The sequence below is a fragment of the Oncorhynchus mykiss genome, chromosome 17 (genome assembly GCF_057628025.1).
Source record: "Oncorhynchus mykiss isolate SJ-2025 chromosome 17, ASM5762802v1, whole genome shotgun sequence".
Classification (NCBI taxonomy): domain Eukaryota; kingdom Metazoa; phylum Chordata; class Actinopteri; order Salmoniformes; family Salmonidae; genus Oncorhynchus; species Oncorhynchus mykiss.
In genome coordinates, this window is record NC_143038.1 from 55999624 (window position 1) to 56025573 (window position 25950).

Below are 25950 nucleotides of genomic sequence, written 5' to 3' on the forward strand. Positions count from 1 at the left end.
AAGAAAGTTGTTATTGGTGCCTTATGGTGACAGGTTGAGTAATGACCAATGTCCCTAGTGTGTGTGGATGGTGTAGTTTGTGCAAAAGGTGAATGAATGTCTCTCCTCTCATTTTGTTAAACTGCCATTGTTTATTGTCACTGTCAATACTTTATATTGAGATAGTAAGAATATCTGTCAGTATGCCTTTTGGGAAAAGTGCACAAAGATGAGTCATTTATTGTATGAATCTTCACCCTGTTTTTCTTTCCAAACAGGGGATTCAACAAGCAAGGCTACAAGTGCAGACGTGAGTGTCTCTGACCTCTTGCCGTTAAAATCTTTCACTATAAGGAAGTTGTTTTGGTGCTTGGAGTGAAACATCCAAAGCGTTCACTCTGCAATAATTTACTCCCAAAAATAGTCACAAATTTCTCATATCAATAAGTGAATATCTTAACTAGCAGCTTTTCCTAATGTGGTTTTAATCTCTGTCTCAGAATGCAACGCCGCCATCCACAAGAAATGTATTGACAAAATCATCGGGAGGTGCACAGGAACAGCAGCCAACAGCAGAGAGACTATGGTGAGCAACATGACCTCACCTCCCAAAACACATCAAAAACCTGGATATAATACTGTGTGGCCAATTGGCACCATGTAACCTACTGTAGATGGTGTTTGAAGATCAGTTTTCTATGGAGTGATTCCCTTGATTTTATATTTTGACCAGGGTCCTAATTTTTCCATATTGTTTTCTCTGATCGCATCGGAGTCATGCAGCTGTGCGAACTGTGCCACGTTATTCTTCACTCCTCAATAGGCAAGACGAGACACTTTCAGGGAGGTCAAATCAACAGCTATCAGAGACCAGGAGAACTGTCAGGCAAATCAATATGCTTGTGTTTAAAACTGAACAGTGGTGCTTCATTCCAGCTGTGATTTAGCTCAAAATTCAAATGCTCGCACATCTGAACTCTGACGAAGGCTCTGAGGCCGATACTTAAAGCTTTTTAAATAGCAGTGATACTATCAAGAGCAGTGTGCGGGTTCCTTCTTTTTTCTCCTTTTATTCAGCTGTTATTTAGCTAGCATGGGACCAAAGTAGCCAGTATGGTGCCAGTGGATTCAGCATGGGACAGTTATTACCAGTAGTGGAGCACTTTTGACTAGTGTTGCAGCCATGGAGTACTAGAAAGACTTGGAGTATTTGTCGTAGTGGGATCAGCTCTATAGCACCTGTGGCAGTTAGGATAGAGAGGCCTTCTCTTCAGGGGTTAGAGGTGAACCTGTTCCCTGTCTGCAGCCTGTATGGAAACAGTACAGGTGGAGTGGTTGGCAAGTCAGTGCTGTGAGGGAAGAGAGAGTGGAGTCAGTCCACTAGTTATCGGTGTAGGTGTGTGCCCCTGTCCCCTCTCTCTTGCTCCCTGCGGGGCACCATGAGGAGGTTCAGAAGGGCTGTGAGGCCCCACAGACACCCATTTTTTTTGGGGGGGGGGCAGTGCCCATGGGTACTAACTGCCCATGGGTACTATGGACTAGCTCATTGATGATGGGAGCTCTGTGTATCCACAGTTCCAGAAGGAGCGTTTTAAGATCGACATGCCACATCGCTTTAAGATCCACAACTACATGAGCCCTACCTTCTGTGACCACTGTGGCAGTATGCTGTGGGGAATGGTCAAGCAGGGCCTCAAGTGTGAAGGTAGGTGTGAGGCCTCCATCTCTGTCTCTCTGCCACTCTCTCATTTCAATGTAAGGTGCTTTCTGGCAAGGGAAACATATGGGTTACATTGCCAAAGCAAGTCAAATAGATAATAAACAAAAAAACATTTACAGTTAACATTACCCTCACAAAAGTTTCAAAAGAATAAAGACATTTCAAATGTCATATGTCTATAAACAGTGTTGTTACAATGAGCAAAGAGTTAAAGTACAAACGGGAAAACACATTTATTTGCAATGATGTTTGATAGAGAACAATCTTCAATCCACCCAATATTTTAACTCTGCCTCTTAAATCTTTCCCTTCATTTTATCCCAGCTACTGTCTTACTCTTCTCTCTTCTCTCCTGTTAGACTGTGGCATGAACTCCCATCACAAATGTGAGAAGAAAGTGGGAAATCTCTGTGGAATCAACCAGAAACTCCTGGCTGAGGCCCTCAACCAAGTTAGCCAAGTGAGAAAGACAGAGACACCTGGTCATGCCCACATTCAAACATACTAATGTATTTTATGGAGCCATGAATGCACATTCATAACCCTATTGTAATAGCATTATACCTCTTCAGAAATCCACAAGACGGTCTGAATCCAGCAACTCTGAGTCAACGGACATTGGAATCTACCAGGACTTCAACAAAAGCCCAGGAGCGGACCCTAGTGGTAAGCAGCTGTCACTGCTGCAGTTGAGAGCACATGTTATTCTACAGTAAACAATATTTTGGTCCTTAACAATGTAGGTCTTTTAGTTCTCTTTCGTTTTTTGTGGGTCTTTACGTGTGTATGCATCTATTGACATTATGCCTGTCTCTTTGTGCGTGTGTGTTCAACAGAAGGCTATGAGAAGCTGTGGGAGGGAGGTAAGGGCCCTGCCCCAGCCAGCATCACCCCCAAGACCCGCCTCACCATTGACAGCTTTGTGTTCCACAAGGTGCTGGGCAAGGGCAGCTTTGGCAAGGTACAGTACAACCACTGCTACATTCCTCATGCTCATGCCACTGACACCCATGCACACAGACTCAATGGCCTTCAAACACATCACTTGCTAGCACTGCTTTGTCTAAAAGGTTCCAGGGCACTCTTCAACTGCTGAGAGCCAACTTACTGTAGTGGTTTAGTTAGTATGTGACCCGTGTTATTATCTGTTGTTGGAGTAGCTACAGTGCATCCGGAAACTATTCAGACCCCTTGACTGTTTCCACATTTTGTTACATTACAACCTTATTCTAAAATGGTTTCCATAAGAACATTTTCTCATCAATCTATACAAAATACCCCATAACCTTATTTACATAAGTATTCAGATGCTTTGCAATGAGCCTCCAAATTGAGCTCAGGTGCGTCCTGTTTTCATTGATCATCCTTGCGATGTTTCTACAACTTGATTGGAGTCCACCAGTGGGAAATGTAATTGTTTGGACATGATTTGGAAAGGAACACACCTGTCTATGTAAGTTCACACAGTTGACAGTGTATGACAGAGCAAAAACCAAGCCATGAGGTTGAAGGAATTGTCTGTAGAGCTCCGAGACAGCATGGTGTCGAGGTACAGATCTGGGGAAGGGTACCAAAACATTTCTGCAGCATTTGAAGGTCCGTAAGAACACAGTGGCCTCCATCATTCTTAAATGGAAGAAGTTTGGAACCACCAAGACTCTTCTTAGAGCTGGCCGCCCGGCCAAAATGAGCGATCTGGGGAGAAGGGCCTTGGTCAGGGAGAAGACCAAGAAAACGATGCTCACTCTGAAAAAGCTTCAGAGTTCCTCTGTAGAGATGGGAGAACCTTCCAGAAGGACAACGATCTCTGCAGCACTCTACCAATCAGGCCTTTATGGTAGAGTGGCCAGACGGAAGCCACTCCTCAGTAAAAAGCACATGACAGCCCGCTTGGATTTTCCCAAAAGGCACCAAAAGACTCTGACAATGAGAAACAAGATTCTCTGGTCTGATGAAACTATTTGCCTTGAATGCCAAGCATCACACCTGGAGGAAACCTGGCACCATTCCTACGGTGAAGCATAGTGTGGCAGCATCATTTTGTGGGAATTATTTTCAGCTGCAGTTACTGGGAGACTAGTCAGGATCGAGGGAAAGATGAACGGGGCAAAGTACAGAGAGATCTTTGATGAAAATCTGCTCCAGAGCGCGCAGAGCCTCAGACTGGGGCGAAGGTTCTCCTTCCAACAGGACAACGACCCGAAGCACACAGCCAAGAAAATGCAGGAGTGGCTTCGGAACAAGTCTCTGAATGTTCTTGAGTGGCCCAGCCACTGCCTGGACTTGAACCCCATCGAACGTCTCTGGAGAAACATGAATAGCTGTGCCTCAACACTCCCCATCCATCCTGACAGAGCTTGAGAGGATCTGCAGAGAAGAATGGGAGAAACTCCCATGTCAAGTTTGTAGTGTCATACCCAAGAAGACTCAGGGCTGTAATCGCTGCTGAAGGTGCTTCAACAAAGTACTGAGTAAAGGGTCTGAATACTTATATAAGTGTGTTTTAATGCATTTTTTATGTCTTATTAAATAGCCAATACATCTCAATTCATTGTGGGATGTGTGTAGATTGATGGGGGGGGGGGGGGGGGGGGGGGGGGGGGGGCGGGGGGGACAATTGAATCAATTTTAGAATAAGGCTATAACCTAACAAAATGGCCTGCTCTGGTCTGATAGTTTAGTATGTTCAACATGAGTATTCGGCTGTGCTGTATCACCTCTCCTGTGTGGCGCTCCAGGTCCTGCTGGCTGAGCTGAGGGGGCGAGGACAGTACTTTGCTGTGAAGGCCCTGAAGAAAGACGTGGTTCTGATGGATGATGATGTGGAGTGTACCATGGTGGAGAAGAGAGTCCTGGCCCTGGCCTGGGACAACCCCTTCCTCACACACCTCTACTCCACCTTCCAGACCAGGGTGAGACCCCTACCCCTCTCCAAAGCTTTATCTTTCATTAGGATTTACCGTCATCCATCACTACCTCCACACACACAGCACTCCAGGACAATTGTCCAACAATTGTTCATCAGACTGATGTGTGTCACTCGACTTGGGTGTTTAGACAGTAGCTTAACGTGTGTGTGTGTGTGTGTGTGTGTGTGTGTGTGTGTGTTACCAGGAACACCTGTTTTTCGTGATGGAGTACCTGAATGGAGGAGACCTGATGTTCCACATTCAGGATAAGGGTCGCTTTGACCTCTACAGAGCCTCGTAAGAGACAGACTACAGTGTTAACTCACTATCCACCAGACACGCAGTAGTTATTTACTTAGAACTCACCCACGACAGTTTCATAGCCGGTTAAGGGCAGACTGTAGGCATTTCGTAGGGATGATGCACCCAGAAGTTATTTGCCCTCTACCACTCTTCTCCCCCAGGTTCTACTCAGCAGAGATCATAATTGGACTGCAGTTTCTCCACTCAAAAGGAATAATTTACAGGTGAGATCAATGAACTTTAATGGTCTCGTCTGGCCTTGCACTTGATTTCCCTTATTAATCCTTGTACTAGCGCTTAGTAGATGGACCCTCCCCTCCCAACCCTTCCCTGCTACAGGGACCTGAAGCTGGACAATGTGATGCTGGACAGAGACGGCCACATTAAGATCGCTGACTTTGGGATGTGCAAGGAGAACGTGTTTGGAGAGAATCGGGCCACTACTTTCTGTGGGACGCCAGACTACATAGCACCAGAGGTGTGTGACTGTGTCTGTGCAGGATAGGGTATTGTACGATTCTGTTTGTAAAGAAATTTACACTCTCTGTCCTGTATTTGTAATTCTGTGTTTTGATCCTGACTGTAGAAGATGACTCTTAACATTGTCCATGTGTATATCAAATCAAATCACATTTATTTATATAGCCCTTCGTACATCAGCTGATATCTCAAAGTGCTGTACAGAAACCCAGCCTAAAACCCCAAACAGCAAGCAATGCAGGTGTAGAAGCACAGTGGCTAGGAAAAACTCCCTAGAAAGGCCAAAACCTAGGAAGAAACCTAGAGAGGAACCAGGCTATGTGGGGTGGCCAGTCCTCTTCTGGCTGTGCTGGGTGGAGATTATAACAGAACATGGCCAAGATGTTCCAATGTTCATAAATGACCAGCATGGCCCAATAATAATAAGGCAGAACAGTTGAAACTGGAGCAGCAGCACGGCCAGGTGGACTGGGGACAGCAAAGAGTCATCATGTCAGGTAGTCCTGAGGCATGGTCCTAGGGCTCAGGTCCTCCGAGAGAGAGAAAGAAAGAGAGAATTAGAGAGAGCACACTTAAATTCACACAGGACACCGAATAGGACAGGAGAAGTACTCCAGATATAACAAACGTATCTAACTATATCTGTCCATCCTCAGATCCTGCTGGGACAGAAGTACACCTTCTCCGTGGACTGGTGGTCGTTTGGGGTACTGGTGTATGAGATGCTGATCGGCCAGTCGCCGTTCCAGGGTGATGACGAGGATGAGCTGTTTGAGTCCATCAGGATGGACGTGCCTCACTACCCTCGCTGGATCACCAAGGAGGCTAAGGACCTATTGGAGAAGGTGCTCATTCTCTTCTCTCACTAATTCCCCACACACAGTCTGTGACAGTGGGTGGCAGATTGGTGTCCACTAGTAAACAATGCAATCAGTCTTGCAATTTCACCTGACTTTCATCAACACTAGCCTTTGCACACAGACATTCAGACATCCCTTTTTTACCTTGCTATTATATCCCTCTCAACCCTTCCCATCTACACAGATGCAGGCACAAAAACACACACCTTAAATCCAAGATGGATGCTTGTCCCAAAGCTGTTGCGTGTCTCTGTTCCCCATCCCTAGCTGTTTGAAAGAGACCCCAGTCGCAGGCTAGGTGTGGTGGACAACATCCGCGGCCACTCCTTCTTCAAGAACCTCAACTGGCCTGCCCTGGAGAAGAGAGAGGTGGACCCCCCCTTCAAACCTAAAGTGGTACGATCTGGATCTCTGGCTTATAATGGAACTGTGGCTAGTGAAACTCCCACACTAATGCTCTTTTCAGATTTTTTTGCACCATATTAATTGTTTATTTGGTGTTGTATTGTGAATGGTGTCATTGGTCTCTTGTTGAACTGACAGCCCTTCTCTGCCAATCACAGAAAGGCCCCAATGACTGCAACAACTTTGACCGGGAGTTCCTGAGTGAGAAGCCCCGCCTCTCCCACACGGACAAGAACCTAATCGACTCTATGGACCAGACAGCCTTTGCAGGCTTCTCTTTCATCAACCTCAAGATGCAACACATTATGGACAAATGAAGGCACAACAAGATTCCCCCATCTCTTTGTTTCAACCGCACCATTATAAACGCATAGGAAAGGGAGGAGGGGGAAACCAGTGTTGCATTTATCTCTGTGGTGGTTCCTTCAATAATGGTGTCTTTCTTTTCCTTGGGATCAAACCTTGAATTAATCCATGTACTGTACTTTATCCCCCAACATACATCAACACACTCATTTACACACACCCCATAGTTCAGTTGTAGTTCAGTTTTAGTATTGTCCATGCTGGGATGTCAGGGGTCAAATGTGGCTCTCTCACACACCCGTGTGCTCTGCCTACTGTATGTCACTCTTTCCCGTCCCATCATTCACATCATTGTTTTGTGTGTGTGTTTTTACTGTCCTTGTGGGGACCAGAAGTCCTCACAAGGATAGTAAAACAATGATCATTCAGGCAAGTGAGGACATTTTGCTGGTCTTCACAAGGAAAAATGCTATTTTAGACTTAGGGATTAGGGTTATAATTAAGGTTGGGGCTAGGGGTTACGGTTAGGTATAGTTTGGGGTTAAGGTTAGATTTAGGGGTTAGGGAAAATAAGATTTTGGATGGCAATCAAGTTTTTGGCCCCCACAAGGATAGCAATATAGAAGTGTGGGTGTGTGTGTGTTGGAGCACTCACTTACTGTGCATAAATGTATGCATGAATGAATATGTCTGAGTGACAGCATGAATCTCCAGTATATTTTAAATGTTTTATAATGAAAAGAACGTTTACTTTTTCAGGTGCGAATTCAGTACCCTGTGTAATGTACAATTAATTCATTTGAAAGGGTGATAAAAAAAACAAATGATAGAACACCAAAGTTACAGGACCAGTAGAGGATGCACAGATTTATACAGGCATGGATAGTCTCTCACCTTGGTCTGCCCATCCACATGATATAAAACTAAGGATTTGTAAATGGTACTGCAGCTTCCCCACTCTCCGGAACAAACCAGAGCTACTCTGATCAAACCACAGCTACCCTGATTCAGATCTGCGTTACAGTAGTGTGAAATGGAGTGGGACATCATACTGGAAGGAGTTAATGTAATGGTACTCTGCAGTCATTCGTCTTGAAGGTTATGGGTGTGTGTTGGGGGGGATTCCTTTAGAAAAAGGATGGATAAATTGGGTCTTGTGTTACTTGAATGTAGGTATTTTAAAAAGCAAATAATAATAATATGCTGTACGTTAAATGAATATGTGCATTGCCTTCGGAAAGTATTCACACCCCTTGACTTTTTCCACATATTGGTATTACAGCCTGAATTTAACATTTATTAAATTAGGTTTTTGGTCACTGGCCTACAAAAACAATAACCCATGATGTCAAAGTGGAATTGTTGAAAAAAAAAAAACATTTTTACAGATTAATTCAAAATGAAAAGCTTATGTCTTGAGTCAATAAGTATTCAACCTAACCTCTTTCTTATGGCAAGCTTAAATTATTTCAGGAGTAAAAATGTGCTTTTCAAGTCCTATGTTGCATGGACTCACTTTGTGTGCAATAATAGTGTTTTTAACACAGTCATAGAAAAAAGACCATCTCAGTACCCCAGTTATCTGTAAGGGCCTTCAGTGAAGCAGTGAATTTCAAACCCAGATTCAACCTCAAAGACCAGGGAGGTTTTCCAATGCCTTGTAAAGAAGGGAACCTATTCATAATGGGTAAAAAATAAAATAAAAAGACACTGAATATTCCTTTGAACATGGTAAAGTTATTACACTTTGGATGGTGTATCAATACACCCAGTCACTACAAAAATAAAGGCATCTTTCCTAACTCCATTGCCAGACAGAAAGGAAACCACTCGGGCCAATGGCGACTTTAAAACAGTTACAGAGTTTAATGGATGTGATAGGAGAAAACTGAGGATGGATCAACAACATTATAGTTACTCCACAATACTTACCTAATACACAAAGGGAAAGATGGAAGCCTGTACAGACTAAAAAAAACATGGCAAAGCAATGCACTTCTTGTCCTGAATACAAAGTGTTTGTTTGGGGCAAATCTAATACAAAACATTTCTGAGTAACACTCTCCATATTTTCAAGCATAGTGGTTGTATCATCTTATGGGTATATGTCTAATCGTTAAGGACTGGGGAGTTTTTCAGGATCAAATAGAAATGGAATGGAGCACAGGCAAAATCCTAGAGGAAAACCTGGATCAGTCAGCTTTCCACCAGACTCTGGAAGATAAATTCACCTTTCAGCAGGACAACCTAAAACATAAGACCACATCGACACTGGTTGCTTACCAAGAAGACAGTGAATGTTCTGGAGTGGCCAAGTTACAGTTTTGACTTAAATCTATGGCAGAATCTATGGCAAAACCTGAAAATTGTTGTCTAGCAATGATCCACAACCAATTTGAAACAGCTTGAATAATTTTGAATAGGAGTAATGTGCAAATGTTGTACAGTCCAGGTGTGGCATGTTCATAGAGACTTACCCAGAAAAAGACTCCGCTGTAATCGCTGCCAAAGGTTATTCTACAAAGTATTGACTGGGGTGTGAATACCAATGAACATTTCTGTACTTAATTTTCAATCCATTTGAAAACATTTCTAAAAAAACATATTTTCACTTTGTCATTTTGTGTTGTGTGTAGATAGATAAGAGAAAAATATTTAATCCATTTTCAATTCAGGCTGAAAGACAACAAAATGTGGAATAAGCCGAGGGGTATAAATACTTTCTGAAGGCACTGTATATTGCCCTAAATAGTTACAATATTTGGTGACGTAAGGATATACTTTTTTTTTTACTGCCTTCGTATTTTACGTCTGATTATAAATAAACAGATATTTAACTCTAAATTGTTTTCCAGAAAATATCAATATTGTAGGCACTGATAATTGTTTTTCCTTCTATTCTCCTTGTAGGCTTAGTCAGTGGTTAGTTTAGTTTTTATTCCCTGGCATGATGTTTTCCCATTTTGCAAACATGTAGGCACTTTTTGATCATTTGTTTTCACAATTTCACTCCTCAGATGCACTTTCACAGGCGGGTGGCCTATTAACTGGCTGCAATAGGATTTTGGCTACCCTGCCATCTAGCGGCCAGGTGCTACAATTACTAGTCATCTCTTCATTGTGTCGGAGCCTCCAAGGCCGACGACATTCATGCAGTGCGCACCGGGAGTGTCCTCCGAGTCCGCTCTCTCTCTCTCTCTCTCTGGCATCACAATATAGGCTCACTGCACAACGTTTGAAAAGTTGCATCATTACGACGTCGGACAACATTACAAGCCTTCTGAGGCTGACTTGCTCATGAAGTTTGCATACATTAAGACTAGCCGTAAGGCATTTATAAGCATAGGACTGCATGTTATTCCATCCTATGCATCTCGGACACCAGTGAAATCTGAGACTTTATCATGAACTCGTTTTTTTCAACAACATAAAGTTACATAGGCCCATGTTATGTTTCAAAATTACACTATCCTCCTTTGTTTCATATGTTATTATCATGTCTGTAGTTAGACCACATTTTTTTTAAAGAAAGATCAAATCGACGTTGTAAAATTGGAAAGAAGTTAGGCTAGAAATGGTTTTAATGTTCAAGCCATTCGTGCCATTCATTCAAGCATATTGAATGAATTCTCCTTATGCCACATTTATTGAATTGTAGTTATACCATTTCCTTTCGCAACGACCGTGCAACGGAAATCTCAGAAATGTTTTCTATTCATCTACCAAATGCATTGGTCTTTTGTGGGGATTAATTCAGTTTTAGCCTAGTCTACATCGTCGTCGTGAGAACATGCCTTTATCAAACGAGGCTCCTTTTAATATAGCCTAGTCAAAAACGAGAAACACATTTGGTTCGCCGTGAAATTGGAAGCATATTGCTATGAAAGCATATTTCTAAAAGCTCCACACCCAAACATTTCACAAACACCTTATTATCACACAGTCCCCGAAACCCCCCATCAAATCTTAGATTTTCTGATTGTGGAAAAAAAGCCTGCTATGTTATTCCATTATATCCTTCAGTTTCCTCATCTGTATATGTATTTCTGTTCGGAACAATGAGGCAAATTTAAGCAACTCGATGCGTTTATTTCTCCAGGCAAAAGTCAATATCACCTTCACAGTTTTTTTATATTAAAAAAAATGCCATTCAACAAAAGTGAGTCGGTTATACGTGCGATCCATATTCTAGTTCAACGATTAAACAAAGTGTTGAATCCATAGGGAAATTAGCCAAACGTAGGCTAAAGCTTCTGTCTCAATCAACGTTAAAGAATATTAATATTATTTGCCTCAGCTGAAATAGGCTATTTCTGAATAAAAAAATAAAAAAATAAATGTAATTTTCTTTGCGTCTGTTAATACTGGTTTTGGAGATGTCAATTTGTATTGTTTGAAGATGTTAGTCCTTTTTTCATTGTCAAAGCCGACAATATTATCTACCCGGGTTTAGAATGTGGATATAGGCGGCAGAACATGCGCAGTGGCAGTTTGTGCCATATTGGAATGAGGTCGTGAACGACTAGGCGGAAAGAGACGGCATCTAAAACCGAGTTGAAAAACTATTTACTGGTAAGAATCAGATTATGTAACCAAATACTCACATACTATATTTTGTTTATTACGAGCTTAATATGATATAATGTATTTTGATGTTGTCTGCGTCTTTTTTCCCGTCTCTAAAAAAGATGACTCGGGCTCGGTCGAGTGCAAGCGCCCTTATTGCTCGCTACAGTGTAGCTAGCCTATTGCTCAAGCCATGACGTTCCAGTAACTTGACTTGGTCACAGACGTTTTTAGCATGTGCCGAATCAGCCGCATTCGACTTGGTGCATTTGGCATCAGAACTGACCTATATGGAATAAACACAGAGGCTATGAAATACATGTTATTTCTTGCATTCTGTGTCCTTCTCTTATTGCACGTTCCAGTGTGAAAGTTGGATCATCGGCGCTCGTGCCTGTGCAAAGCTATTGCGTTAATAGCTTGAAAATTATTGAAAGCGTCTATCGAGAATTCCCCGAAAATGTTGTTACTGAACTTAATCCATTTATCGCTCTTATATAATAAAGGCTGCACGATTTATAATAGACGACTATGGTGTTTTTGACTTTAAATCAAATAGGCCTAGGAATCCTTTAGATTTAATTTTAATTTTATTTCACTGTTGTTGTATGCCTAACAGATATATTATGCTATAAACATTGCCATTTACACGTAGGCTAATCTAAGCACTAAACTGCCTATTTCTCTCAACTATAACTCCAACTTCCCAGTTATGCAACTTGAGTAATCACAGCAACATTGTTTCAATTGACATTTTGCTATAAACTGCAACATTGTTTCCATTGATGTGCCATATAGCCTAAAATGCAACATTGTTTTATTTGACGATGAAATATCAATATGAAGTGTTTTTTGCATAAAAATGTGATTTCCTCTTCTATGGGCATTAACACGACAAATCCAGTTCAAATGACAGTTACAATACTGCGCTTAATGTCTTGTGACGTGCGAGGGGCACTCGGGCACCCCGGTTACATTAGGCCACTATTTGACAATGGCAACATACAACACTGAAATACAATCTCTCAAATAACAAGAAGCCTATGTGTAAGCTAATTGCTGACAATGAGGATTCATAAACACATCAACACATTGTTGAATACTTGTTGTACTTGATGAAAATACTCCCATTAGTCTAAGGTTATTCTCGACATAAACCCATGTCATCAACAGACTTCACTTTCGTTTACAGTACATTTCTCAAACCCTTGTGTGTCCAATCAATGCATTTCTTTAACTTGCATTTCCTGCCCAGCGACCACTCAGTGTGACTCAGAGGACTTCATTCAGTCAATGGCATGTTAAGCACTGATCATATGATCCAGTAACTGTTAGGAGGCGGTTGTAAAGATCAGCGTGTGTTAGTGTATGCATTCTAGTTTCTCTTTCAGGGTGAGTCAGTGTACATTCTGCTAGAAAGAGTCAGTCTGAGAGTCAGGCAGTCAGTCTGCTGGTGGTGAGTGTGAGTACTGGGTAGGCCTCTATTAAAGAGTACTGGGTAGGCCTCTATTAAACGATGGGGGAAGTTGTTCGTTTTCCTGTTCACTTTGGTGATTAAGTAACCGTTTGTTTAACAGAATGACCTGTGAATTCCCTAAAATTTCAGCATCAAGAAATCATTTCTCATCAACCCCCTCCTCTTCTCAGCTTCATTCAGACTTGTGTATAAGTCATATGGAAATAATGAGGAAAAAACTTGCTGACATTTTCAAGCATTCTTTGTCTTTCAATCAACAACTTTGAAAATATTTTCTGGAGATAATCAGTTATCAGAAGGCAGCCCAACACTGAGGGCTGGCTCTTTGTCAATAGCTAAATGGCTCTGCTGCTCTTTTCATCCTCCCTAGTGTTTGAGACGTGAGTGTGACCTCAAGCACAATGAGGTCCTCAGCTGGATAGCAGTGTGTGTGTGTGTGTGTGTGTGTGTGTGTGTGTGTGTGGGCAGCAGGGTCGTGGGTAAAGAGCTGATCCTGGGTTACGTGGGCCGTGGTGTCCGGACCATGGTCAGGGAGACCCTGTCTGATGGCTGTCTCCTCTTTAATAGAGACATCAGACATGACAAAGACAGGCCTGACAGCCCTGCTGAATGGAGCAGCAGTGACAGAGCAGCTATCCTCCGCATCCTTTACACAAACCTCTCAGCTATTGTCATCTCTAATGCTCTCTCATGCCCAGTATATAAATGCTATTTCTCTTGTTGTGTTCAGTTAGTTTATCCTCTTTGTTGTCACAGAGTGGCTATAGCCTACAGTTCAACTTTGTTTCAAAGTTGTGGTCTGTTTGAGATGTATTTCACCTCATTTAGCATTTAAAAAATGATTAAGTCCTCTCTCATACTTTTAGCAACTTAGCAAGGTCATTTTGTATTAGCAAGGTCATTTTGTATTAGCAAGGTCATTTTGTATTTTCAAAACACGTACCTAAATATTCTCTGTGTCACTCTTCTCTCACACACAATAACTAAACTTTGTTTATACTTCCATTTGCTAAGCCGCCCTCCCCATCCCAAAAACAAAATGTAAGCACTGCACCCTAAGACCACCTATGCCACTTTTACCAACAGCCTACTATGCTTTCTTGCTCTCCTGGTTTTGGCTGTCAAACAGATTTAAAGAATGATGTCCATCTTTTCTAGATAATAATCTGTCTTTCCTTTCTTCCCCAGAGCTTCTAGACTTGGTCGGTAGGAGGAGCCAACATGAGTCATGAGTTGCTGGAGTCCGGTGAGTAACAACATGGACCTGCAGCTTTGTTACTGGTGGAGAGGGCTTTTTGACACAAATAACAGAATTAACCTGTGTGTGTGTATGCGTGTGCGTATTTGTGTGTGTGTGTTGCAGACGGAGACTCTAGTCTGGATGTGTCTGACTTTAACTGGGATGACTATTTGGAGGAGAACGGGGCAGTGTCTGTGCCCCACCATGCCTTCAAACACGTAAGTACTGAGACTATTTACACTCCTCATAACCACACACAATACTCATACAATGTTGATCAATAGTTCACCTTATAAGAGCTTTTCATATATCATTCTCCCCAGGTGGACCAGGGCTTGCAGACAGGTCTGACTCCAGGTATGAAGCTGGAGGTGTGTGTGCGTTCAGAGACCGACCAACCCTACTGGGTGGCCACCATCATCACCACCTGTGGCCAGCTGCTCCTCCTGCGATACGAAGGTTACCACGACGACCGCCGTGCCGACTTCTGGTGCGACATTATGACGGCTGACCTCCACCCCCTGGGCTGGAGCCGGGAGCAGAGCAAACCCATGAGACCCCCCGAGGGTGAGGGAGCTAGGACTGGGGAGAGAACTCACTGGGATGGCTGTTGTGAATTATCTCTTCCACTCCCAACTAGTTGTACGAGGGTTATTACGGGGTTATTACCATGAAATCTAGACCTGAGTTTTTCAAAGACATTTCCCAAGCTTGTTTTTATAATCCTTAACCATGTCTCTCCATCGCCCACCTCAGGTGTGAGAGAGAAGCAACCAGACTGGGAGGGTGTCCTGGAGAAAGCCCTAGCTGAGAAGTGTAGTGCACCTGCCAACCTGCTGGAAGGGGTGAGAGGGGCTCAGTTATAAACTGGAACAACTGGGAATGTATGCCAGATAAGCAAGGGTTTTGAACTCACTTTTTATCAGTAAGGGTATTGCTGAGTGTAATCCAGCATGTCCTTACTTGTGTGTCTGCCTGTGCGCTTACGCGTATGTGCTCGTGTGTGTGTCTATAGCCCCAGCGTGGTAAGGACCCAGTGGACCTGATGTCTCCAGGCTGCAGTGTGGAGCTGCAGGACAGTGTTGACCCTGGGGTGGCGTGGGGCGCTGAGGTGGAGGAGAACATGGGTGGCAGGCTGAGACTACGCCTAGCAGGCACAGAGAGACTCCCTGATACACACTCCACCCTCTGGCTCTACTACCTGCACCCCCGCCTCCACCCACCTGGCTGGGCCAAAGAGCACGGCTGCACCCTCAGGCCTCCTTCAGGTAAACAGCTCTTTTCAGAAAGATCTTGGGTGAATTCAGTTTCAAAATGCAAAAAGCTAAATATGATTCATGAATAAATCTGAGGTTGTGTTTTTTTACTGTTTAATATGATCATTTGTGTGTGTGGTTGCTTGTTTCAGCCCTGGTCCCCCTGCACACGGAGGAGGAGTGGGAGGAGGTCAGACAGAGGATCAGTAATCAGCCTCATGATGAGGCCCTCTCTGAAGAGTTCTATAAGGTAAAGACACTACCAAGCAGTATGTATTAGCACTACAAGGGTCTGTGGAATACCAGTGCAATATTGATCGAATGAGCCATCACTGTGTGTGTGTGTGTTTGCTTCAGGACCGGCCTGCCATTGCTGCCCACTGCTTTACTGAGGGGATGAAACTGGAGGCCGTTGACCCTACGTCCCCTTTCTGCATCAGTCCTGCCACCGTTATCAAGGTGACAACCTCTTTACTGGCCCAGTCTCACCTCAGGCTCCTAGAATTGTCGGACTACATTCTTCTCGGACCAGAGATGATTCATATGACTGGGTTGGATGATGACAGTACAGTAGTGAAGGCACTCCAGCCCACCCAACAGTTTCAGCTATATTGTTGTTGCATATTCAGTCCACCCAGATCAGTGGTCACCTCAGGGCTAGGAGAGTAGAGATTTGCTCAAATAAATCCTGACATAGTACCCATGTAAACTCTGGGAGCCTACCCACCAAGTAGAAATTGAAGTCATTAAGATACAGGATGGTAGTGTATGTGAGGTTACCTTTGGGTGAGATATGCTTATGGAACAAGGGTAGGGTAAATACCGCATAGAGCAGACATGACCCACTGGGCACACACTGGTTAAACTAACGTGGAATAAAAGTTGATGTCTGTGCCCAGAGGGGAGTGTGATGTGATACCCTACCTCTCCTCTTCAGGTGTTCAGTGACAAGTGCTTCCTAGTAAAGATGGACAGTCTCCGTGGTGATGATTCAGGGGCAGAGGGCGTTGGGTCCTTCCTGTGTCACAGGGACAGTCCTGGGATCTTTCCTGCCCAGTGGAGCCTTAAGAACGGCCTCCCGCTCAGCCCCCCTCCAGGTGATGAAACGCTAGTAACATTTACAGAGCTACTTTTAAAAATGTGCTCAGTTATTCTTTTTTAGGATTTATCTAATTGTATTGTGGTCTCTCTCTCCGGGTGTGTAGGGTACCAGGGGCAGGACTTTGACTGGGCAGACTACCTGAAACAGTGTCAGGCCGAGGCAGCACCACAACACTGTTTCCTCACAGTGAGTCAAGCTCTGTCTTACATAGAGCAATGCATGTTATATAACATGAGTGTATAGCATGGGTGAACATGGGACATGAATACTCTCTCTCTCCTGATGTATCCCTGTCTACCTCTCAGGAACAGTCTGATCACAGCTTTAAAGAGGCCATGAAGTTGGAGGCGGTCAACCCAATCTCACCTGAGCACATTCACGTGGCAACGGTGACCAAGGTCAAAGGGCAACATATTTGGCTTGGCCTGGAAGGTGAGAACCTGTAGCTACGCATCTTGGCCCAGCGTTGTCCGGGTTAGGCCGTCATTGTAAATAAGAATTTGTTCTTAACTGACTTGCCTAGTTAAATAAAGGTTAAATAAATAAAATAAAATAATCATATCTGGGCCCTGCATTTTTTCAATCTTAGTCTGGGACCATTTGAGTGTGGGCTTGTGCACACTGATGGTATTAATGTTAGATAATGAATTAGTTCTGTGGGTCTAAATCAGTCTCTTTGTGTCTAGGGCTGAAACAGGCTATACCAGAGCTGATAGCTCATGTGGACTCGTTGGATATCTTCCCTGTCAGCTGGTGTGAGACCAACGGTTACCCCCTGCTGTACCCCATCAAACCCAAAGGTGGGTGTCCCAAAATAAGATAACATTGTGTCTCTCTCTCTCTAATGTGAAGGGGAGCCACTAGCATTCCACAATATGCATGAACGTTTTAACTATTGCAGTCGCCGTATTTGACAGTACTCTGTATAGTTTCAGTAGAGTTTTATTACTGGTGATTATATATTGTCTTACAGTTGAAAAGCAGAGGAGGATTGCTGTGGTGCAGCCTGAGAAACAGTAAGTAGGCCTATGGGAAAGGAAGGAATCTATCATTGGCTGGTAATTGGTTGTTTGTCCACTTTTGATTGGTTAACACTCCAGTCCCATGCACTTTGACCCCTAAACTGTATCTTTTTCCCTATAGCCGAGCACCACCCAAATCCACAACACCTGACACACTCAGGTTGCAGTTGGCCAGCCAATCAGAGACTGGTGAGTGTTTCTCATGTAGACATACCAGAGAAATAGATTATTGGGGTTTCTGACGTGAGGCACACCTCTTACATTCTGTGTGATGTGTTTGTGTACAGGACAGGGGAATGGAAAGTACTGCTGTCCCAAGATTTTCTTCAACCACCGCTGCTTCTCTGGCCCCTACCTGAACAAGGGCCGCATCGCGGAGCTGCCCCAGTGTGTCGGCCCTGGCAACTGTGTCCTGGTTCTCAAAGAGGTGAGGAGCACCTGGGTGGGATTGGAACAAACATACTACATTATGTTAGGGCTGTGGCGGTGACCGTTAATTAACATAAACACCTTAAGCATCTCCGGGATTCCAAGCTTACAAGCTGCTGATGCGGGCGTTTGGAACATCTAGGCCTACATTTTAAAAAGTCGAAAGGAGTGGCTATTGTGTTGAGCGTAAAAGTGATCATTTGAAACAGGTCCTATAGGCTACACTTAATTTAGAGGTAACTTAAGTTGTGATAAGTATACAAACCAAACAGATAAAAACATATGGGCTCCATGATGCTTAAGGTGTTGGGGTGGCAGGGTAGCTTAGTGGTTAGAGTGTTGGACTAGTAACCGGAAGGTTGCAAGTTCAAATCCCCGAGGTGACAAGGTACAAATCTGTTGTTCTGTCCCTGAACAGTCCCACTTATTGAAAATAAGAATTTGTTCTTAACTGACTTGCCTAGTTAAATAAAGGTAAAATAAATAAAAATGATACTATTTTGATGATTTGGAAAAAGTTGGCAAAAAAGGCATGCGCTTCCGCAGAGAGAGAGAATTGCATTGCTGCTCTGATTGTGTAGCAAGCAAGTTGGGAGATATCTAATCAGTGGAAGATGGAATTAAAATGACAGAATTAAAAGTTAAATTAGAAGGAAAGGCTACAACGACCAAAATTTTATAATCTGAATGGAGTTGTTGTTATTTGTAGGCTAACTGTAGGACTGTGAGAAGCGCAGTAGCGTTATGGCTAGCTTCAATTAGCCTAGTTAGCTTACTTCTCTCGGTTTGATGCAGTCAAGGCAGATAGGCTGCTATGCAGTCGGATGGGTGATAAATAACTAGCAAAATGTTAGTCTACTAGCACAGGTGGTTGCTGTCTCTTTCTCCCTCTGTACCTGCTCCAGTGCTCCGAGCCTCCGAGTGAGCCTGCGTCTTACTCACACACCGCACAGCCCCTCCCTTGCGCCATAGTAGTTAGAGCTGCTTGCTCTGTGCGTCTCTCTCCCTCCCTTTCTCCCTAGCGGTTAATAAAGTAGCAAAATAATTGGCTTTTCTGATCGTTGTCTTTAGGTCAGTTTGGAATGTGTTTTAAAAATTTAATGATGCATATTGGGTCCAGGGCTTTCCCGTGTCCTTTTCAGAACGGGACCTCTAACTCCCATCACCATTTGTCCTCATCATTAAGATTATTCAAATTCAATCATAAAGTGTTTCGAACGTAATTAGAGGGACTATAGAGCGCTGAGTACCAGGCCATTAGTGAGGGCCGTTAGCAAGTTGGGTAGGCTACACATAAGCGACCAACGGTCACAGGTAATTTGACTGTGGTCATGACTCGTCACTCCCTGTGTGGTGGTAATACGGTCACTATGATGTAATAACTGTATCACATTGTACTAAAAAGTCAACTAAACTACTCAAATCCCCTTAGGGCAGTTGGTAATAGGGCAAAATCTTGCTATCCCAGAGATCACTCCTGACTTCCCAGTTAGACTGGGAACAGTATCCATGCTAAGCCCTTTATGTCTCTCTCCATCTCCCTGTGTCCTGTCCAGGTGTTGACTCTGCTGATCAACTCAGCCTACAAGCCCAGCCGGGTGCTTAGGGAGCTGCAGCTAGACCAGGAGGACCGCTGGCACGGCCATGGAGAGACACTCAAAGCCAAGTGAGGAACGCATGCTCTATCATAACGTCATTACAATCACCAAATGCACTTTCTGCATAGATTCAGTCTAAACTTTTCTGCTCATGTTTGTGTTGAGTTGATGATTAAAGTGTGTACTGGACCTGGCTAAGCTGTTCTAGCGTTGCTAACCTGAGCATCTGTTCTTGACCGGCAGGTACAAGGGAAAGAGTTACCGGGCTACGGTGGAGATAGTGCGTACAGCAGATTGTGTGGCGGAATTCTGTAGGAAGACCTGCATCAAGCTGGAGTGTTGCCCAAACCTGTTTGGACCTCGCATGGTTCTGGAGCGCTGCTCAGAGAACTGCTCTGTGCTCACCAAGACCAAATACAGTACGTGTGACCTACTCAATTGCTCTAAATCAAATACATATGAGTAAAACCTGGTGTTCAGAAATCCGGTGTTATGGAGATAAAGAGGCACTCAATGCTGATAAGTAAGGGGGGAATCAACAAATAGGGGACGCAGTGTCTGTTTTATGTGTATTTCGTTATGCACCTACAGTGCATTTGGAAAGTATTCAGACCCCTTGACCTTTTCCACATTTTTTTACGTTACAGCCTTATTCTAAAATGGATTCAAATGTATCAGTCTACACACAATACTCCGTAATGACAAAGCAAAACAAGTTTTTTAACTAAAAAAAATATCTATTACAAATAAAAAACAGACAGATCTTATTTACATAAATATTCAGACCCTTTGCTATGAAGCTCTAAATTGAGCTCTGGTGCATCCTGTTTCCATTGATCATCCTTGAGATGTTGCTACAACTTGATTGGAGTCCACCTGTGGTAAATTCAATTGATTGGACATGATTTGGAAAGGCACACACCTGTCTATATATAGTCCCACAGTTGACAGTGCATGTCAGCAAAAACCAAGCCATGAGGTCGAAGGAATTGGCCATAGAGCTCTGAGACAGGATTGTGTCGAGGCACAGACCTGGGGAAGGGTACCAAAAACCTGCTGCAGCATTTAAGGTCCCCAACAAGACAGTGGCCTCCATCATTCTTAAATGGAAGAAGTTTGGAAGCACCAAGACTCTTCCTAGAGCTGGCCACCTGGCCAACTGAGCAATCAGGGGAGAAGGGCCTTGGTCAGGGAGGTGACCAAGAACCCGATGGTCACTCTGACAGAGCGCCAGCATTCCTCTGTGGAGATGGGAGAACCTTCCAGAAGGACAGCCATCTCTGCAGCACTCCACCAATCAGGACGTTAGTGGCCAGAATACACTCCTAAGTAAAATACCCATGACAGCCCGCTTGGAGTTTGCCAAAAGGCACCTAAAGGATACTCAGACCATGAGAAACAAGATTCTCTTTGGCCTGAATGCCAAGCGTCACGTCTGGAGGAAACCTGGCACCATCCATGCTGTGGGGATGTTTTTCAGCGGCAAGGACTGGGAGACTAGTCAGGATTGAGGGAAAGATGAACAGAGCAAAGTATAGAGATCGTTGATGAAAAACTCTGTCAGAGCATTCGGGACTTCAGACTTGGGCGAAGGTTCACCGTCCAACAGGACAACAACCCTAACCACACAGCCAAGACCACACCGAAATGGCTTCGGGACAAGTCTCTAAATGTCCTTGAGTGGCCCAGCCAGAGCCCGGACTTGAACAACTCTGGAGAGACCTGAAAATAGCTGTGCAGCGATGCTCCCCATCCAACCTGACGGAGCTTGAGAGGATCTGCAGAGAAGAATGGGAAAAACTCCCCAAATATAGGTGTGGCAAGCTTGTAGAGTCATACCCAAGAAGAATCGAGGATGTAATCGCTGCCAAAGGTGCTTCAACAAAGTACTGAGTAAGGGTTCTGAATATTTATGTAAATGTAATATTTAAGGTTTTTTTGTTTTTATAAATTTGCAAAAATGTCTAAACTGTTTTTGCTTTGTCATTATGGGGTATTGTGTGAAGATTTATGTGAGGGGAAAAAACAAATTATTATATTTTAGAATAAGGCAGTAACGCAACAAAATGTGTAAAAAGTCAAGGGGTCTGAATACTTTCCAAATTCACGGTGTATGTTGATGATAAAGCATTGGATGCAGAATGCTCAGGAGGACTGAGATTGGAGTATTGATGTGTTCTCTGCAGCTTATTATTATGGTAAGAAGAAATGTAAACGAGTGGGCCGCCCACCAGGGGGGCATTCTAACCTAGAAGGAGGGGTGAAGAGAAGGGGTAGAAGGAGGAAGAGGAGAAAGCAACTATTTGTCCATAAGAAGAGACGCTCCTCAGCCTCACTAGACAACACACCTGCCGGTTCACCACAGGTAACAGACACACTCCACACACACACACACACACACACACACACACACACACACACACACACACTCACATCGAGATATCTTTAAACTTAACCATCCCTTTCTCTAACACAGGGCAGTGGAGATGAGGAGGATCTGGATGATGAGAACTCTCTGAGTGACGATACTGGCTCTGAGCTCCAGGATGATCAGGACGATTCAGAATATTCCATTGGGAAGTCTCAACCACCCACCCCATCCCCCTCTCCTCCTGCAACGCCTAGACCAACCCGAAAACGCAGGAAACCTCGCTCCCCATCTTACTCTGATGATGAGAACCACCCACCTTCACCAAAGGTGAACTGTACTGTGCTTTTCCTTTTTGTCTGTTCACTGTGAATAGACGGTTAGGTGTTTAGCAACAAAACCGATGCGTGTGCAACTATGGGGCAAAACTGACAGTTTGGCTTAGATTGTTGATAACATGTTAACTATATTTAGTTTCCAATGTTTATTGAAAACATAAATACATTTGCACAATGAGCACTTGTTGTCCCTCAAATACATTGTTAGTTGTTGGTTAGCTAGCTAGCAAGTTTTAGCCATATTAGCGTAGACATCAGTCAAAACACCTCAAAACAAGACATGATATCAAGAACAAGATCAAACTAGCTGAAACGAGCCACCTACGATTCCCCACGTGGCAGCTTCTTGTCATTGTTGCTAGCTAAATGGCCATCCAGAATCACATCACACAACTGTCTGCCCCATTGAAGTGTGCGCATTGCTTTATGTGACGTTGTCAGCCAACCCGTCTCTATATATAGTATGATGAATTAATTAACTGCATCTCTGTGTTCTGCAGAGCTTGAGAGGTGAGGCTCCCCAGAAACTGTGTTTGGACACCAGTCCCCTGGAGTGGAGTGTGACTGATGTGGTGTGTTTCATCAGAACCACCGACTGTGCTCCCCTGGCACGCATCTTCCTGGATCAGGTAATAATCACACACACACACACACAGAATCATTATCTCGACTGTATAACAAGCAGTGCTTGACTTGGGCCGGATCTGTCTGGAATGCCGTACCGGCACTTCTAATTTTGGGGGAATTGCATACCGGCACCGTTATAAAAACAAAGTAACCTATCGCTGGCCCAGATTCACACACTAAGGCAAAACAGGTAGGTCAAAGTGGAATGAAAGCGTGATCTTCATTGAATAGCAATGGAGAGTGAGCATTCATTTCCTGGTTACTCTTTGTTCAAGTTTATTTGTCGCTAGTCTGTGAATCTGTGAGTGACAGTAGGCTGTTCAAGATTACGCAGATTGAAAATTAGGGTTTGTAAAGTTATGAAAAGTCATGGAAATTAGATTCATAGTTGTTGTTTATGTAATTCATGAAAGCAATTTTTTTTAAATATGATCAATCAATTAAAAAATGACATCGGCCATTATCGGAATGACCCTTCAGTGCATGTCTGTGCTGCGTTGCTGCGTGTGTGCTGCGTGTGTGCCAGTGCGAGTGGGCCGTTGCCCGAGGAGAGAGAGCGTGACATTTCAGCAGCCGGTATAAAATAATGACAAACAGACTAATTAGAATTCAAAACATAACTTGTAGCAGTTATCTTGCTATTTAACTATTGCTAACTAAGCATTAATTTTGTTGTTTCCTTTTCACCGGCACTGTAGAGCCTAAATACATCTGCGTTGTTGGAAAGCTGTGATTCTCCTCAATTAAATAGTAGCCATGTAATTGCGACAACTTAAAACATATTTTAATAATAGCCTAATTGACAAATAACTTGCTGTGCATAGATCTCCTCCAAAACATGAATATTTAAGCCTTATATATTAACATGTCTAGTTAGATAGGTTGCTTTGAAGTAGGCTGCCTTATCCATTTGATCCCTGGTTTATTGAATGAGGGAATCATTTTATAAAGACAAAAGTATTTGGTTGTAATGTTGAAAAGGCCAAGCCTGCACACCCAGGAGCTCTCCAGATGGAGGGTTGACCACGTGTGACTAACAGTGCAGTTCTATGTGGGGTCTAAGTGCCTTGATCAAGGGCACAACGGCAGGAGGTGGTAGGTCTACATGGGATCAGACACAGCAGCTTTCCAGTGTCAATAATGCTTAACTTTTTCTTGTAGGCTATAATAATAGTACTACACATGTGGTTAAAAGGCATGGAAAATGTGTATAAACCATTAATGGTGAATAATCAGAGGTCTCTATAGTATAATGTCATTTGTGAATTTCGGTGAACGTAGTCTAATGGACCGGCTTGGAAAAAGACAGCTCCTGCACTTCTTCTATCCCAAGTCAAGCATTGGTGTACAGTGTGGCCTAAATCCATGACTATTGTTGTCTAACCCCATGGCCATGCTTGTGTTTTCAGGAGATTGATGGACAGGCTCTGCTTCTGCTCAACCTGCCCACACTGCAGGAGTGTATGGACCTGAAACTGGGACCAGCCATAAAGCTGTGTCACCATATCGAAAGGGTGAAACTTGAATTCTACCAGAAATTTGCTACATAGCTGAGGGTTCTGAACGAAATAAACATTACATACAGTCAGTAACATTAAATGACTCCATAACTGATTTCCAGCTGGACATGCTTTGGACCCTGCACCCAGGCCCAGCACAACAGCAGCAGTCATGCATGGACATCAGATGGATCAAGACTTTCATTTTTGCCTGTTTTTTACTGTGTAATGGTCAGAAAGGGTTCTGCCTCGTTGTATTCTAGGTAAAGACACCTTAACATGGATATTCATGTTCAGGTTTATCTCACCCACAATATCAAAATGACTCCTGGTTTCATTTGATCAACTTGACAAGCATTGACAATGCAAGGATTTAAGCACAAAGACAAATAAACCATGTACTATATTGCGGTATGTAAAGTGTACATAGCAGGGTGAATTTGTATATAGTGTACATATTTAAAAGGTCTTCTAGTACAATAGGGTGATTAATGGTTATAGCTTGATTTTCTACTAAACATATTTGCTTTGAAAGTATCTGTGCAAAGGTCTTATTTCAAAATGTAGACACACTGTTTGACACCCTTTTCGTCTTCTCAGAGGGGGATTTTAACATCTAATCATATTGAAGACATTAACTAGGGCTTGTTGTAAAGCATTAAGATGTAGGTGTTTTTGGAGCAAAATTCAAATAAGTATAAACCAAATATTGGGAGCCTTTGTATATTTGTATAGTTTTACCTTTTAACTACAACTATTGGTGGACTAGTGTGTGTATGCTTTATTTTCAGGAGCCATTCTACTAGCTGTCTTTGCTGTGTTTGTGTTTTATTTCCCCTGATTTACCTGTCTCTGCCATTGAGATCTATTACTCTTACAGGTTATAAAACTAGAATTTATTCATTTGATTTTGTCAATATGTTTGTTGAATATGATTGCTATAAGAGAATGTGGAATTAAAGCCTGAATCTCATCCCAATAGAGAGCAATAGTATTGGCCTCATTTTGTAGGCACTTACTCCGCCATGGTTCATTGGACAAAACCTATGGGGAAAATGTCGTTTTTGGATAAATGGCGAAAATAAGGTGTCTGTTAAACACAGGCTTAGGTTTTATAGGTTTTGTTCTACGAGATAATCAGCTAACGTCACTTTGTGTATTTTGAAGCACGTATGTAATAATTAAAAAACACAAAGCCTTCATAATTCATAAAGGTCATGTTAACTGACTGATTATTATCTCATATAGAACAAAACATATAAGATTTCCTAAATCTGTGTTAAAACCTCAGACAAAATTGTCGGCGTTTATCCCAAACCCCTATTCTTTCCCCATTCATTTTCCCTATAGCAATGGTTGAAGGAACAAGAGGTAAATCATTTCCGGGTTTTCGGACTTGAAGCTGGCGAGCTCTATGAGTTTAACACGGTTCAAAATCTTTCCAAGCTACACTTCTCATGATACGG

The 25950-nt window shown here is 43.1% G+C and overlaps 2 protein-coding genes across 3 annotated transcripts in view; both read left to right on the forward strand.

The window, feature by feature from the left end:
* LOC110494510 (protein kinase C delta type) overlaps positions 1 to 9806 on the forward strand; it is a 38553-nt gene extending 28747 nt beyond the window's left edge. Inside the window, exons 5-17 of the mRNA XM_021569639.3 lie at positions 258 to 289; positions 480 to 565; positions 1555 to 1684; positions 2059 to 2159; positions 2272 to 2365; positions 2536 to 2660; positions 4438 to 4611; positions 4814 to 4905; positions 5073 to 5135; positions 5251 to 5389; positions 6048 to 6236; positions 6519 to 6647; positions 6815 to 9806. Coding sequence (XP_021425314.1) covers positions 258 to 289; positions 480 to 565; positions 1555 to 1684; positions 2059 to 2159; positions 2272 to 2365; positions 2536 to 2660; positions 4438 to 4611; positions 4814 to 4905; positions 5073 to 5135; positions 5251 to 5389; positions 6048 to 6236; positions 6519 to 6647; positions 6815 to 6973 — 1513 coding nt within the window. The 3' untranslated portion in view covers positions 6974 to 9806. The remainder of the gene's footprint in view (positions 1 to 257; positions 290 to 479; positions 566 to 1554; positions 1685 to 2058; positions 2160 to 2271; positions 2366 to 2535; positions 2661 to 4437; positions 4612 to 4813; positions 4906 to 5072; positions 5136 to 5250; positions 5390 to 6047; positions 6237 to 6518; positions 6648 to 6814) is intronic.
* Positions 9807 to 11415: 1609 nt separating this feature from the next.
* On the forward strand, positions 11416 to 25463 carry LOC110494511 (scm-like with four MBT domains protein 1). 2 transcript variants are annotated; one of them, XM_021569640.3, is made up of 21 exons: positions 11416 to 11534; positions 14194 to 14251; positions 14369 to 14463; positions 14569 to 14812; positions 15002 to 15090; positions 15261 to 15513; positions 15654 to 15751; positions 15859 to 15960; positions 16439 to 16598; positions 16707 to 16789; positions 16909 to 17035; positions 17290 to 17403; positions 17577 to 17619; positions 17747 to 17814; positions 17913 to 18052; positions 19611 to 19720; positions 19896 to 20071; positions 21839 to 22017; positions 22129 to 22350; positions 22859 to 22987; positions 24395 to 25463. In XM_021569640.3, the coding sequence occupies exons 2-21, from the start codon at positions 14227 to 14229 to the stop codon at positions 24533 to 24535; spliced, it is 2598 nt and encodes an 865-aa protein (XP_021425315.2). In that variant the 5' UTR covers positions 11416 to 11534; positions 14194 to 14226; the 3' UTR covers positions 24536 to 25463. The 2 variants fall into 2 exon arrangements, with proteins under 2 accessions (XP_021425315.2, XP_021425316.2); XM_021569641.3 differs by having other exon boundaries at positions 11428 to 11534; positions 21887 to 22017.
* The last annotated feature ends 487 nt before the right edge of the window (positions 25464 to 25950 follow it).